This window comes from Lampetra planeri, chromosome 18 (assembly GCF_965212315.1).
Source record: "Lampetra planeri chromosome 18, kcLamPlan1.2.h2, whole genome shotgun sequence".
In the NCBI taxonomy this organism is placed as follows: Eukaryota; Metazoa; Chordata; class Hyperoartia; order Petromyzontiformes; family Petromyzontidae; genus Lampetra; species Lampetra planeri.
Window position 1 is genome coordinate 7,590,256 of NC_136124.1, and position 16,777 is coordinate 7,607,032.

Sequence of the window (16,777 nt, forward strand, 5' to 3'; positions counted from 1 at the left end):
AAAAAAACATTTTATTCACGCCCAATGTTTTACATTTTCATCGCTTCATCATATAGGTGCAGTCATAATCTACAGTTCTACACCTTTAATTCGCTAATTCTGTTATTCTTGATTTGAAGCTTTCGTGACTGCAGGAATCCATACTCTTTGGTTCTTTCGGTAAAGTCACGTAGGTAGAAAAAGAAAATCAAACAAAGTAATATATCACGACGTTTCGATCATAACACAAGCGGTCATCCTCAGCTGGTTCAGCAGTTCCACTGCTGGATTATATTTTTTTACGTCGTGATATATTATTTTTTGTTTTCTTTTATTTTTCTACCTACGTGACTTTACCGAAAGAGCCAAATAGTATAATTCTGTTATTTTTATACAAAATTACCAATTCGTGAACAGTGTTTACTGTGGTCAACATGTGGTCAAAGATCTAACGTAGCATTTACACAGATCATGACGCTCTTCTCATTGGCCACTTCAACACCAAGCGCCACGATATTAAACCTTACACTGCCCTCATGCCAAAGTGACAGGGACAGCGTTAGAGCAGATTGAACCATAACTATCTGAGTTATGGCCTTGCTCACCTGATTTGAAAACTAATTTATTTAGAGCCACTTTTTGTGTTTAGTTTGTTGTCCCCCCCCCCGCACCACCGATTAGCACGGTTGGATACGTACGGTACGAAAGAAGTTCGACAAACACGTGCATTCCCATGGCACCACGGTCGTGCGTAAGGTGCTAACAGCGCAACAGGATTACACGTTCAGTGATCTCGACCCACAGGAAGGGGATTGGCAGTGTGTGGCCAACCTGGGTGGCCAGGCGACTGCTTTTGGTGGAAGGTGCACCGCAATACTGTACAGTACGTACTCACAAAACAACCTATCAACAGGAAGCCAGTGGGGTTTTTCCACCACTCATACGTCACTGGTAAACTGAAAATTGTAAAACTGCAAACACAAGCCCGCGGATCAATGGAATGCCTTCGTAAACTGTGCCACTTCACAAGCTGCGATTCACTTTTCAAATGTTACAGCCAACCCCAAGACCGGAGAGCTTTGAACAAAATATGCATGGGTTTAAAGATAAATAATCGGTGATTCTTTCATGACCTTGCCATGCTTTCTGCTTGTTGACACATCAAGCGCTTCAACTGGAGTTGTGCACATGCAAGCATTTTGCCAGTCCACTGCTGGATGAGGGCTTTCCCACGGTATGCGGGTCTTAGGGGGTTGGGGGTCACCATACTTACCAATTGAAGTTACACGTCGACAACTTCTCTGTCCATTGATCGAGAAAGTCGGTGTAAGATTTCACTGAACGGTAACGTTATACCCCCTTCTCGTCTTCATGTCGCGCCCACACTTGGCAGGCTGTCCCATACAAAGTTGTGAACATACATTAGTTGAGCTCTGCTCCATTATTTTCGAGACAGTGTTTTGTTATTGTAAATTGGGCCGGATGCACGTGTGTGGTTATGTCAGGAATGCCACTCGTTCCTCTTGACTCTTCCTCCAAACTTCAGATTTTAGCTTAAAAATAGCGTTTGAGGAATATCTGCAAGAGGGTCTTCCCTTGCTCAAAACTAGCTTATGAAAGTGCATATCATTGATTGTATGCCATAATAATAATGTAAAATTGTCTCCAGTAAATAAATTGAAAATGTTTTCAAATGAATAAATTACCTGCAGAAAACCTTGCTTTAAAAAAAAGGTCTCTGAACATCGATATTTTGAGATGATAACTGCGCCGGTGCAGTTATTAGGGCGCTACACTTAAAAACCTAGCGTGAGTAAGTTCGATTCTGAGCCAAGGCTAACACAAGTGGCAAGTGATATCCGAACCGGTGGTGAGCCTCCCTTTCACAACCCGGTGGTGGAGGCAGCATTAAAGATATGGGGCCATCCATTTTATCAATACTTTCACGTGGGCTTCGATAACAAAAAAAACTGGCAAACAACCCCACTCATTGAAAACTCGGAAAAGAGACTTAGTCACTGCTAGAACGCGACCCGAGCTATCAGGAGCACGTCAAGCTATGTAGGTGTGTGGTGTGTGGTGCCTGCTTGCTCTAAAGGCTATTCCCTCACCACCAATATCGTCACCACCACCACCACCCTCATTCAACCTCGAACAGACGATTTAATGGGGAGCGGTGAAAGGGGAAAGTCCCTGCAATTGTGTAAAGGCCGGCCTGAAGCGAGGGCGAGGCAAGGACCGTGCAAGTACTGTACAACTCTATCGATGTTCCAAGTTCAGGGGGAGCCCCACATATTCACAGATAGCTTGTGATCTGTGAATATCGATTGATTCCTGTGATCAATACTAAATCTTGGGGTGCATGGCAATGTCAATTTGTGGTTCATATCTCAACTCAGTTAATTTAATGAAGAAACAAATGTTGATCCTGTCAGGGGTTGCCACCTTTTCCACAAAGTAAATCTATTTCTTTTTTATATATGTCACGGCGTACTATAAATGGCAGTATACTGTAACAAAGTTCAACATACTATTGGTACTATATCAGATCTCGGTACGAATCAATTTATGCTGCCATACGAACACATATGCCAATTCCCCAGACTGTCTTGGCCAGTCCAGGAATTGGCATCTGTGTTGCCCCCTTGTCTGGGCCAACCCCAGATAGGGGAGGGGGGCAACTCTATTCCTGTCTCTGTCATAAACAAATCTTAGCGGGAACAGGAGCTTGGTGACTATTCCACACACTGGGCAAATTCTAGGCCAGGGAAAAGTTTATACCTTCGTGACATCAGTGACGTGTGGGTGAGAAGGAATGATGGCCGGTCTCCCAGCCTCCGGGTACCCCCACATTACAACACACACATATAGCTGAAACTCATTTGCTACTGTATAACTTGTTTATTCGGAGGTTGTTTTTAAAATAATTACCGTATATCGCCCGTGTTGTTTTTTTCTTATTCCCCCCCCCACTCTCCCCTGCCCAAACCGAGTGATGTCAGCACCGGCCGTGGGTTTTCCCCATCGCATCACGCCGTGACGTCGGTGGAGCGATTTGACTGAGCCGAGACTTCGATGCCCTGCCCCGGGGGAGGTCCCAGCCATCTCCAATCCTTCCTCATATTGCCGCTAATTCTGGCACCCTCATTGCGGACACTGAATGCATTTGGGGGGGGGGGGGACACACGCACACGATACCGAAATGTTGAAATGAAAAGTTTGGAGTTGTATTTTGGGGCTTCTTCTGTGAATGACGTAGACAAGTTTGCTATTTTTGGCCGTTTGACATTTTCGTGTTTTTGGTAACACTTGTTGTGCATTCGTGTAAAAAAAGTACAGAACGCTCTCTGCAAGAGTCCGCGAGAGTCTTTTTCGTGAACTCGTGTGCAAGGTGTTACTTGATGCACCTTGTTAAAGTTCACATCGGGATAAACGACAGACACCCTGTGTTGCTTGTGGAGGTGAAGGGGGGTGATAATGATTTACCTCTGTCTGGGATTCTGCCTCCCAAGGCCGTAATTATAATATATTGGGAGGGACACATCCCCCCCAATATATTCAAATATGTAAAAAATGTCCCCTCCCAATATATTGCTATCAAAAATATTTTTTTTAAATAATTGCTATGCTATGTAAATAAAAACAATTTGCTAAACCTTGGCCACAATATCTGGACTTGTCTTCATATAACAATGCATATATTTATGTTCATATTATTGTGGTTATGGTTGTACTTTATTAATCCCTAATATCTGCCATTACATGCACTGAAACAAGAAAAGGTAAAGAATAAAAACAGAGCAATGTAATACAATACACTATTAGACATTATTGTAATAAATAGAAAGTCCATCCCATGTGTTAGTGAATTTGTTTTATATTTTAGGCAGGAAATTCTTTTAAAATTTAATTTTTTTTCCTGGGGGGTTGGGACCCCCAGACCCCCTGGAAGATTTGGTCCCCCCCAATGTTGACTCCATGGCTACGGCCTTGCCGCCTCCAAACTTGTATTTTTCACAAACCCACAAAGCAGAATCAGAATATAATGTGAATCTGATAAGCTATAAAGCCCCGCATTTGGAACGTTAACCCTCATGTTACGATCCCAAGACGGATGCTTTTCGTTTATCGATTTGTGATAAAGTGCACATTTCCCCACTCCAGATTTACAACTTAACTGTTTTGGTTGTGAATTTGTTGTGCTTTGTGTGTGTTTTTTTTAAGATTGGAAATCGCTGTGGAACAACTTGTTGCGAAATAAGACCACGCAATCTCCATCCGTCTCTCAAGGGGTAAAAGTCCCCTGCCCGCACACACGTGCACGAAAGATACACAAACGCCTTGGCCAGTGGTGGAAACTCCGCAGTCTGACGGCAAGACCTGCGCATCCAATGAACAACAACTGCACTCATACAAAAAAACACGACTTCTGGTATTGATGAAGTGAAACATTAACGCAGGATATTTTTAGATGTGCCGGGAATCATTACATTTTAAGGTCCCAATAAACATTCTCTATCCACTGTTGGATTTAGCAATACCTTTAGCAAAAACTATTAAAATATTGGCCGTAACTCAACAGCTATATATTTTTAAAATAACTTATGCCTCTTCTTGGTTCTTTCGGTAAAGTCACGTAGAAGGGAAGTAATAAAATAATAAAAATAAAACATAATAAAATTATTCTCACGACGTTTCGGCCACAACGCAAGCAGCCGTCCTCAGGTGAAAACCAGGTCCGTCGAGGCGACAGAGTCTGAATGCCTATTTACAAAACTGGGATCATGAGAAAACATAAATTTTTTTATTCCTATCAGGTCCCCATTGTACAAACAGGTGCGGTCTCCAACTCTTAACACATTCCTGCGGAGGGAGCTGGTAGGAACGTTGGGTTGCTCGGTCAATGGCCAGGGTCAACGGCGGCGTGGTGTATTCCGCAAATATGCCCGACTGTGAGGGCGGGCACAAGCCGGCGTGAGTAGGTTAAACGTTGAGTTTTATTAGGGCACCACGGGGTGACCAGCCCCTCCCCACCCAGCCCCACCCTCCCCACTCCACCCAGCCCCACCCCTCCCATTTTTGCATTCACGACGGACGGACGGACACAACAATCCCCTGTGGGCTGCTGTAACCAGGAGGCTTCTCCCAGTATTATCTCTCTACGTGCCATAAAGACGGGTCACTTTCCCGGAGCGTCGCCTGTGATGTTTCGCTGTACGGCCACACGCTGCGTATTGGGGATACGAGGCGTTGATATTGCTGTGTTCACTGCTGGGAACGTTGTGGTTGTTGTTGTCGCTGTGTTCACTGCTGGGAACGTTGTTGTTGTTGTGTTCACTGCTGGGAACGTTGTTGTTGTTGTGTTCACTGCTGGGCAGTTGCTCGCCCTTCTTTTCCCGTGTGTTGCCCGTGCCCTGGCTGCGTCTTCTACCCCTTCTAAATTCGGGACCAGGTGAAGAACTCCTTTCATCATCATTCTCCTCCTCGTCCTTCACTCGTCACGACTAATTAATTAAATATCATTAAGGACCCCCCCCCCCTCCGTCTCAATGAATGGGGGGTCGCTGCATGGAGCCAGCAGCGAGACAACGTGGAGATGTCCCGCAGCCGCCATGACAGATTCACCAGCGTGGGTGGGGGCGGGGGGGGGCGTCTCCACCAATCACATTCGCTGAGACGGCACACGCGGGGTGAGGTGGGGGTGCGCGTATCGGCCAATCACGTTCGCCGAGACGGCGCACGCGGGGTGAGGTAGGGGGGGGGCGCGTATCGGCCAATCACGTCCGCCGAGACGGCGTACGCGGGGTGAAGTGGGGGGGGGGGCGCGTATCGGCCAATCACGTCCGCCGAGACGGCGCACGCGGGGTGAGGTGGGCGGGGCGGTATGCACCGCCGCGCTTGTAACGTCGCGCCCTATTGGCTGTCTATAACTTCCGAGTCTCGTGCCCCCGCCCTCCCCACTGCCGCCACCCCCCCCGGTTCAACGTGGCCGTCGCCTCCACTACAACCACCGCAGCAGCAGCAGCAGCCGCCTCCGCCTCCTCCTCCTTCGCGATGCCGTCCAAGAAGAAAAAGTACAACGCCAGGTTCCCGCCGGTGGGTGTCTTCCACTCCGCCTAGACCCCCGGCGGCCCACCGTGGCTCTACCCAGCTCGACCGGGCGGCCGTGGATTGCCGGGGCCGCTCGTGGGTCGAGGTGGTGGGGGGTGGTGGGGGTAGAAAGCGGCCCAGGTCGGCCACCCCTGCCCCGCGCCGCCGCCGCCGCCACCCCGCGGGCTTAGGCCCAGGCACCAGGCCTCGGATAGTTTCGCCCGCGGGGGGAGGGCGCTCGATCCCCGGGCGGGGGAGGTGCGCGGTCCCCACTCAATCTCCGGCCTCTTCTTTTTTCCCCATCGTCCGTGGAGGCCGTCCGCGTGTGGCCTCGTGTTTGAACGTCTATTGTCGGCATACATAAGCCATTGTTCGCGCCTGCTATTTATTACGTGCTGTTCTGTTTGCCAGTGCTTTTGAGTCATTGTCTGGGCACGGCTAGTGAAAGCTTCCTCGTTGCTGTCATCACAATCGGTTATTTTCTGAAAGCGGAGACCTCTCTTTGTATCGTATTTAGCCATTGAGCCATTTAGTGATGTATAATGTGTGCGTATCCACTGCCAGATTAAGGCTTCCCTGTCGACTAATGTGTTTACATTGCTGAATAAATGAATTGTCAGCCATTGTCCACTGAGAGTGTCATCATCATCATCATCAGCCCTCGTCTGTGCACGGCTACTTACACTGAGTTTATCCAATGTTTGACGAAGGCTGCTTTGTTTTCATGCCAGGGAGAAATACTGCGCAGTGACCCGAGCTTCCTGAGTTCAATTCCCTGCCACGGCTAACATCAGTTGGGGCTCATAATCCGAACCGACCCTGGCATTTCTACCTCACCATCTCCCATTGACCAGCGTGGTGAAGTATGGTCAGACAACCCCCGTGCGTGACCGACACACCGTGGGGAGGCTTTCAAATATCGATGGGTTGACCACAAAAGGCTGTAAGTCATCCGGAGCAACCGTTTAGGCTTAGCCACTGCTGGTTGGCGACTTAATGAGCATTATTCACGGTTGTCTATCCACTGCTTTGGAACTGCAATCATCCTTATTTCATGCACCGTTACCAACTGCTGGATGAGGCCGTACCTGCAGGCCGGTTAAGACATGAAGCTGTTTCACTCAGAATCCTTAGGAATCATTGAGCGCGTGTCCTCCGCACTGCTGTATGAAGGCATGCACTGAATATCATCGTCAGCCAATGTCTAGATTTTTAGGTAAGACATGGTTAGCGCGTTGCAGTCCACTGGTTTATGAAGGCAACACCACCATCATCGTTAGTCATTGCCTGTCTGCTATTTGATGGAATGTTTCCCATCGTACAGTTTGGAATTGCGGGCCATGCCCTCCCTGTGATGGGTTTCCATGCCTGAGATGTCATTGAGTGTTGTAGGACTTTATGGGTTTTACTTTTCCTTTATAGTGCACGGTGTTGTGATCATCTTGAAACACCCTTAGCATCATCAACATCTGCCATTGTGCAGCAACTCATAATGAACATCTACATCATCCTTTTCGATGGTCTACTAGATAAAAAACATGATCGCATGATTGTTCACTGATGTATGAAAGGCTCTCCATCTCGAAATATACGTTCTCTGCTATAAGCAGGTTGCGCTGCTGTCATTAATTCGAATCACCAACTACTTCCAGTGTCTGTCCACTGATAAATGAAGGCATTGTCGGGAAAATACCGTCAACTATTGTTTATTGACTAGGTATAAACAACTTCTCATTTTCAGCCATTGTTTTTCCACTGTTGTATGAAGGCCTCCGCACGCCACCGCGGTCTCAGAGTCCTGCAGTTTTACAATCCATCTGACTGCAATGTATGATATGCGTCACACTAACAAGTGCAACTTGGCCATATTTGTCACAGTTTATAATTGCCTGTTTTGTTCACTTACGTGCTGCTTATCTGAGTAAAAAAAAGGTTTGGAATTAAAGAATAAACATTCACAGCCCTTTTGGCAATCCATTTCTGGATAAAGGCCTCCAAAAGCAACATTGGTAATGAGTTATTTGACCATGCTGCACCACACTGGTCAGTCAGTGGCTGTTGGTGAAGGGAGGGCCCCTGACCGTGTCGGATATCACTGTCCACTCATGTTGGCCGTGGACAGGAATCAAATTCGGGTTACAGGGTTTATAACACCGTGTGCTCACCACTTTGCCTCTGCACCCCTCCCCACCACCCGAAATGTTAGCCTACTATACAGTATATATGTATCTTGGAGATGTTTTAATGACAAGGGTGATGAATTGTCAACTCCTATAGCAGGCAGTGCTTGTCTTGATGAGTTAATGAGTTAATGATGACGTCACCCTGCTGCTGCTCTACATAAGAACGGGAGACACAGCAGAGCCTCACCATTCTGGCGAATTGCCCGATGATGCTGGATGCAATTACCAGCGAAACGTCGTACTCAAACTGTAAATGTTGTGGTTTCACGCTTCAACACACCGGTGGGCTAAAGCAGTGAACTATTTGTCTTTTGTCAACGTGACACTTTTTTACTGATTGGCCGTGTCGGGTGGTGGAGGGTTACGACACATTTATAAATAACGCGATCTAAACCCAAAAATCGTTGATTATGAAGTGCTTGTCTTGTGTAGACATTGCAGGCCCGTGTGGTGTATGCCTCTGCAAAATAATGTTTAATCTTAATGCCTATACCCTGTTACTAGATGAAATTTAAACAGTCGCTTTTATGTTGCGCAGGTATCTGAATCGCATGAGAGCTTTTGAAATTACAGCAGCGAGGTGGTGATCTCCCATAGAAGTCAGCAGGGTGTTTTCAATTTGCCTGGGGCATGGCGTGATGAAGCTGCCGAGTGGGATCATGTTTTGCACGATTTTTAACTGTGGGTAAATACGTCATTGTTGGTAATTACCAGGAAATGTTCGGGGGTGGTTACTGCTACCAGTGCGCACCACCAACACGTGTCACACAAGATGTGGTCGCTGATAAATGTCAGAGCTGTATTGCACTTTGCATTGCGAATTCACGAGGGTGTAAGTTTAACATATGAACAAGCGATTACCTGTTCATAAAACGAAGTTTATATAAAACTGTAACATGTTTTGTTAGGAATGTGTACTCTTCTAATGTGTCTTTATAGTCACACTGCCATAACTGTTTTTTGTTCTCCATTTTGTTTCCTGACGATCATTTGAATTCCTTCGAACATTTCCATTGGCCATTTGCATTAAAATACCAGTTATATTTAACAGCACATTATAAAATGAATACATGTTTAGGCAAACGGCCATCGATGCTCATGTTTTGGTTGAAAAGTGGAAACTCTATCAAGTGTTTGTGCATTTTAGGCGAGAATAAAGAAGATCATGCAAACAGATGAAGAAGTCGGGAAAGTGGCGGCTGCTGTCCCTGTCATAATCTGTATCCTTAAGTCTTATTCTGCCGGGAAGATCGGTTGTGTTGGCCTTTTTATATCAGGTTCACGAATGTGATGCAGCCATCTCGGGCGCGTGTCTGCGTGTGCATCTTCGGCACGTTCCTGGATTTTCCTTGACAAGTGCTCCCAGCTCGGGCCCTGGAGCTGTTTTTAGAGTCTCTCTTAACCAAAGCCTGCCAAGTAACGCAGTCTCGAAATGCGAAGACCATGACCACATCCCACCTGTGAGCAGCACATGGGGCTCGAAAGCGGCCCGCATTTTGGAGACGTTAGAAATTACAGAATTCTTCTACTTGCGTTTCAGTAATTTGTGCAGATTTACATGATATTTAAAGTGTAATATTGTAAAAACTAAAAAGTTGCTGTAAAAAACAAAAGCACAAAATACATTTTCCACAGTCATCCCAAGATAATTTTTACATCGTGACACTTGCAGCTGTGACTGCCTCCGTGTGAGGTGGTCCCAGCAGCAGCAGCAGCCAGTGACCTTGCTGTGATGTGATACGGAGCAGGAAGCAGTGCATCGAGGCCGAGCAGCAGTTTGATTTCCTGAAGGACCTCGTCTCGTCCGTGCCCGACGTTCAGGGGGAGACGGAGGAGACCAATGCCGACGGAGAGAAGGTCGTCAAAAGGTGCCCGCGCCCGGCGTTTCACATCGGTTGCACAATCACGGTTACAATTTTGTGTTGATGTAGTTTCCTTGATTTAATCGGGAGACGAAATACGCCCTTTGAGACGCACAAAAGGTTGCCTCTGGCAAGGGTGAATTAATTTTAGATGCAAAGAATATTTTGTACATTTTAAATGTAACATCTATATTAAATTTAACGATAATTGAAACCAATTTGAAGAAGGCTAAGTAAAGAAGTGGAATGGAACTTTAAAATTATAATTATACAAGAATTCGAATGCAATGTCCGCAAAGGAAAAGTGACTAAATTAGCCAAGTAAAGGCAGTGGAGAAAATGGGACAATGTAATAGCATGTTTTGCAAATTAGCTTAAGGCAGCCGAAAAACATTTAAACAAAGGCGGGCTAATGACAGAATGTGAGCACGGCTCACAGAGAAAACGTAAAACCCCACCGCATTTTGTGCATGCCCGTCGTGTGCACGTGTGGATCGCGCCTTTAGTTCTGCAAGTCCTGGCACTTATTTAATTTCTGCGTGTGGCTTAACCACAACGCGTGTATTAAAATGAGTGTTTTGATGAACAAAAAAAACACATTTTAATATGACCTTTACTCTTTTGTGTGCAGGGGAAGACCTTTGGCAATTCGCGACCGGGAGTTCTGCAGGGAGTGAGTGCCACTGTGGTTTTCTAGAGAAAAACACTTGAACTGTAAATGCGTCGCCCGCGTGGGTTTCCCCAAGCAGCTTGCAATCATCGGTAACGTAACCCTATTTATATTTTACGAATTCAAACATCTGCTGGTGTTTGGTGATAACGAAAATGGTTTTGGTGTTCCCTTTGAAACCACTTCCCCGTGGAACCCTTCCTCCCTGCAGCGTCAGGAGAGGTGGCCCAGGACGAAAAAATTCAAACGGAGAGAGGAGTGGAGTTGGAGCAAAATCCAAAGACAAGAAGCAGTCTGAGTCGGACTCAGACCAGGAGGTTAGACTGCTGCTGCTGTTGGCATGTGCACTGGGAACATTTTACACAGACTTCATCTTTTGACCAACGATTTTAATTGTCACTTGTCATGGCATGAGATAAAATTTTTTTATTTATTCTCGCAGCTAGCGGTGTACCTCGCAGTCATTGTGGCTACTTCTCTTTATTATTCTTTAAAATAAGATTATTTTAACCCCGTCCCACCCCTAATTATATTACAACTATGGTTGTTGGCTTCATGAGACGAAGATCTTTCCATACGGAACGTCCACAGCAAGCGGTACATCTATTACAACGTTTATGGTGCTGGTTGTTGCGGGCCGTTTACATGTTGGGCCTATGCTTGGCAATTATATAAAAACAATTTAGAGAAGGACCTGGGAAGATGTTACAGAACTTATTCCGAGTCACTTCAATAGTCCTCCTTTAATTCTAGATTTGAAGCTTTCGTGACTGCAAGGAATCATATTCTTAGGTTTTTTCGGTAAAGTCACGTAGGTAAAACATCAAAATTAATGAAAATAAAATAAAAACAAAAATCACGACGTTTCGGAGGCAACACAAGTCTCCGTCATCAGGTGGGACCGTCACAGCCGAATTAGCTGCATCAAGCACTTGATGCATCAAGCACTTGATGCAGCTAATTCGGCTGTCAAGCACTTGATGCATCAAGCACTTGATGCAGCTAATTCGGCTGTGACGGTCCCACCTGATGACGGAGACTTGTGTTGCCTCCGAAACGTCGTGATTTTTGTTTTTATTTTATTTTCATTAATTTTGATGTTTTACCTACGTGACTTTACCGAAAAAACCTAAGAATATGAGTCCTCCTTTACACACTCGGTTCGCCTGTTACATGCCCTGCAAAGACACTGCATTGTATGTCAATCACATTTATATATTTTGTAATTCTCAGAGCTGGAAGTATCCCTAGGTGGTTGGGCAGAGACCATGAACTCACTTTACTCACCCGGTTTAATCATGAGTAGTTGAAACCCAAATGTGATCTAAGAATCTCAGCTGTGACCCCTAAGCCCACCTGGCCACCTATTGTAACTTTTCAAGTGCTTCTATTGGCTTTGTGGGGAGTGGAGCAGTGTTTGAGTGGTTTCGTGCATTGCGCTAAGAATCCAGTGGCTTGACTTCAACTCCTAGCCACGGCGAGTGATTTGAACCCCCGCCTTCAGCAACCCGCACTGACCAGTGTGAAGTATGGTCAAACGACCGACTCGGAACAAGTAGGTGTTCATCATCCAGCAGTGAGTGACAAATCCCCGAACAGACATGTAATTGGTTTTGTACACGTGCTGTGTCCACAGGAGGGTTCAGAGGAGACCGTGTCGGAGGATGAGGACGAGGAGGCGTCGCATTCCAGTGCCGACAAAGCAGGAAACATGGCCAAGTAAGACGTGTGTGTGGAATTTTGGCCCCTAAACGGGATGAATCACCCACTCTCTCCCTTTCCCGACAGGTCTTCACACCATTAGCTGTTGAGAAAACTACGCAATGTAAACATTAATGCGGCTGTTGAAGTGGGGCATTCGGCATGAGTTTGAGGCGCGCGCTCTACTGCGTTAATGACTGTAGGCCATGTGTTAGGATTGCTTGCCAATTTTGGTTGTGTACAGTTAGTGGGGAATTATCGTGCATGCGGGCTCATCTTTAATATGGGTGATAATTAGTCCGTCGAGCCTGGAGACAATGTGATATCCTATGTTTCTAAGACCTTCAGGTGGCAGCATGGAAGTGCAGTGGTAACACTGATGCCTCACAGGAAGAAGGTCCTGGGTTCGATTCCTGACTGGCAACTTTCTGTACGAGTTGTTTTGCATGTTCTCCCTCTCTTCTCCATGGGTTTTCTCCCGGGTTTTTCCAGTTTCCCATCATAGCAAAAACGAATACAATAAAATCTTGACTTAAAGCTTTCCTGACTGCAGGAATTCATATTCTTTGGGTCTTTCAGTAAAGTCACGTAGATAGGTTCAAAGAAAATAACAAAAAACTACGATGTTTCGATCGCAAACTACGACGTTTCAATCGCAACACAAGTGTTCCTGATGACGAACGCTTGTGTTGTGATCGAAACGTCGTAGTTGTTTTTTTTGAACCTATCTACGTGACTTTACCGAAAGACCCAACAAAATAACAAATACAATGTAACTTGTATAGGCCAAATATCTCACTGCTGAAAAATTTCCTACACAGCAACATCTCCCCCCCACTGTGGAAACTTGGCAGGATCCTCCTGAAAGATTCTAATGAAAAAAGTGCCTGCATTCAAAACATACATCTAGTGGTGTGATGTGAAGGTTGTTCATTGAGACCCACATGAATCATAATGATTAAAATCAACAATGTGTTATGTTGCATTTTAATTTCGTGAAAAACACAGCAGCAGCACATTTGGAGGTCAGTTTTTTTTACAAAGCAGTGACGCGCTTTACAAGATAAAAATCATGCATTACACTTTTTCATGACCTGCATGAAAATATGCAAAAATGTTGAATACGAAAGTAAATCTTGTAAAATTAATTCATGCATAATTGAACTCAAGTAATTTGCACAAATGCACGTCGGTGATACCTTTTTGTGACACCTTCAGAACGATTCCAGCCGTGTACACGGCAACGAGGTGTGTACGCAGGGACTCATCCTTGTCCTATGCTTCTCAAGCCAAAGTGGGACTATGATTAATTAACCTATTTTAGCTTGACCTGGGTCACCAATATAACAAGCTTTTAGTAAAAAATAGTCGATCAGACATTCATTGATAGGTGTCTGAAGCGAGCAATTGCAACCAACTCCTTTTGTACTCATTTGTCAACTCCAGGGCACGTTAGGCACTCTGAATGTTGCCGACTTGGTGAATTCATAATCCATTTAATACTTTAAATTCTAAAGTTCTAAGTGAAATGAAAAAAACGTATTTCAATATGGCAATGTAATGGTGTCGTACATGATATAGTTGGTTGGTCACATTCATCATTGTTGTCCAATGGCATCGCACTCAAATGTAATCATTGGTCCCGGTCAACCCCAAGTGTGACTTAAACAGGTTCCTTGGGAGTGGGCAGGTAGGAACTTGGTTGGACATCGCATTCGTGCGATCCGTGTCACGCGGTGCAAGCTGCGTGGGGCGGTTCGTCACGTGGTGCTGAGCCCGCCCGAAGCGCTTTATGAAATTCAAATCGAGGGCGTGGCTATGCATGACAGACATACAAATAATCCCTGGTGGGCAGTGTGGAACTGTTGTTCCTACCTGTACCAGCTATTACTCAAATAGTGATGTCAGTGTGACTTTGACAGGCGAACAAACTTGCCATCAGCCCTATTGTCATGCATCTGCTCCTCCAGGTTGGGGGTTAGGCTCACAGCAAGCACCCTTCACCTGGAAAAAAGTTTTCAAATGCTATGAAATGCAGAAAGATGGGGAAAACCACCATCTTATTATACTCAATATAGCTGATACTGATGATGATTAATATAAGATGGATGTAGTGAATGCCAATGCTGATGATAGAATAATACCCAATTGATGGGGGTGGTGATGACGAATAATTCCCAGTGGATGGAGGTGTTGGTGGCGATTATGAATAATACCCGGTAGATGTTAGTGATGCAGCTGCTCTGTTATTTTTTTGCTGTGCCACAGCCTCGCTGGAGCGAGCGCGCCGGGCTGCCGCTTCTTCCCGCTGCCTGTGCCGAGCGTCGCCATGCCGACCCCGCCGGTGGCGCGCCCACCACCGGCGGCCGACGGCGACGACGACGATGACGAGGACTACGACTCCTAGGGGCGGCCGAAAGTCGTTCCGTTTTAACCCCATTCAACACGTGTACAATTCATTTTCTTCACCCACCACCCATGTAATTTTTCCCATTTGTTTTTCTTTCTATACAATGAGATTTTGCGAAAGCAAGAAAACGCAGGATTTTTTTTGTTCCGTTTTTGGTGTTCGTGTAATTACTGGCGTGGATGGGGGGGGTTGAGTTTGGCAGTCGTTTGCATTGATTCCATTTGTGCTTTGCACAATTTAAAGTGCTGGTGTAGGTAAGGAAACAATGGCTTGTGATCTTTAGTTTTTCCTTTACTCCCTTACCTGCCTAAACTTAACAAATGTTAATTTGGCACGAATGGGTCAGCAGGTTGGAATGCAGCGAGTAGGAGATGTTGCGTTGATCGTCGTGCCACTCCAGGTAGCATTGCATGACGCAGCAGTGCTAGCCCGAACGCTTGTCTAGCGAATTATTATTTACATTTTTGGAACGTGTTCACTTTTGAAAATACATGTTATCGCACTTGTTTAATCTAAACTCTTGGAGCTGGCCCAGACATTGGAACCAATGCAAAGCCACCGAATGTCAAACTAGTCATGTGTACATAGAGTTTTGTGACTTGGGTTTTATTCCTGCGGATGTTTTAACTTTTTAGATTTGTAAGCCTTGTAAAGAGTTAATTTGGTTTTACTTGTGCTTCTCATGCTGTGTATGATGGACAGTGCCCTCACATATACACATAGTACAACGTGGCCGTGATTCCCCCAAGACGTGTTGACCCGATTTCTCCAGACATTGTGGTTGAGAAATATAGAGAAATACACTGTTGTTTGTATGACCTGAGAATTTGTATAGTTGTCCTGCATCGTATTTGCGGCGGTGCTCAGCCACTCTGTAAGAGTGAAGCTAATTTGGGGTCGTTGCTAAGGACATTGGAAAAGATGTTTAATGGGTGTCGATCCATAAAACCGGTTGTGATAACTAAAATGGTTTTATTCAGTTTTTGGTTAACAAAATATATTGTCCAAACCACTTCAGTTAATAAATTAAACTTTTTTCTAAAACTATAAAACTCCTTCAGCCTGATATAATTATTCAGTTTTAGATGTCACATCACTTCGTTCCGCAGCTTTCACTTTATGCCTCATTTCCACAATGGCAATGTCCCACTTTCACACTGTCTTGATGTACGGTTGCAGTTATACACCACGTAAATACATTGCATTGCGTAGTTTCGCAAGCCTTCCACCTTTCTGCACCACATGGACTTGCATGGTCACTGCAACCCACGAATGCTTTGGCTCGTCTCGTGGGCCTAACTTTGCACTGACCACAAACGTGACCATGTGTGTGGTATTGGAATGCGGTATGCCGAGGAAAATCTCCACCCCTGTGGCGATGTTTTCCATTGGTGGTCTGTACTTGGAGGAGGGTGGCATAGTGTGTGGGACTGCTAGCTCCGTGCTTTTGATTTGACATGGGTGGGAAAGTCTTCGTGGTGGGAACCCCCCCCCCCCCCCCGACTAAAGCAACAACAGCAAGGTGGTCGGCACCGAGCCGTCATCGCCAAGACCGCTCTAGTCCAGTTTTCGGCCACCCCAATCATTCAAGTTCTCTTGAATTCACGGTCTCAGCCTGGTCGTAAGTGGCTGCACACACAAAGTTAAATTCGTTTGTTCACTCGCATTGTTTTATTCCACCAATTTGACGATTAAACATTTTGGTTTGCTCGCCATGCGACAACAAACTTTGCAAGGGCATCACATTGTGTATCTCGGCAGTGGAAAGAAGAAAAATGTAAGCGATTGAAAGCATCGAGGCATAGTTTTGGCAGTTCAAGAAATGTGAGATCCAAAATATCAACGACTTTATCTGATGATGCATCACGAATGAGGTCGGAAG

The 16,777-nt window shown here is 45.5% G+C and overlaps 1 protein-coding gene across 2 annotated transcripts; it reads left to right on the forward strand.

Moving 5' to 3' along the window:
- The first annotated feature begins 5,941 nt into the window (after nt 1-5,941).
- On the forward strand, nt 5,942-15,947 carry DRAP1 (DR1 associated protein 1). Of its 2 annotated transcripts, XM_078602443.1 has the most exons (9): nt 5,942-6,075; nt 7,838-7,897; nt 9,400-9,472; nt 9,619-9,712; nt 10,001-10,120; nt 10,746-10,787; nt 10,996-11,101; nt 12,421-12,503; nt 14,754-15,947. In XM_078602443.1, exons 1-9 carry the CDS (start codon nt 6,034-6,036, stop codon nt 14,890-14,892), a joined length of 759 nt encoding a protein of 252 aa, XP_078458569.1. In that variant the 5' UTR covers nt 5,942-6,033; the 3' UTR covers nt 14,893-15,947. The 2 variants fall into 2 exon arrangements, with proteins under 2 accessions (XP_078458569.1, XP_078458570.1); XM_078602444.1 differs by lacking the exon at nt 7,838-7,897.
- Nucleotides 15,948-16,777: the final 830 nt, after the last annotated feature.

Excerpts from the sequence above, each read along its gene's own strand:
- DRAP1 (XM_078602443.1), top strand. The coding sequence starts at position 6,034 with ATGCCGTCCAAGAAGAAAAAGTACAACGCCAGGTTCCCGCCG. Across the intron at positions 6,076-7,837 it reads ACAACGCCAGGTTCCCGCCG|GCCTCCGCACGCCACCGCGG; the intron begins GTGGGTGTCTTC and ends TGTTGTATGAAG. Across the intron at positions 10,788-10,995 it reads GACCGGGAGTTCTGCAGGGA|CGTCAGGAGAGGTGGCCCAG; the intron begins GTGAGTGCCACT and ends TCCTCCCTGCAG.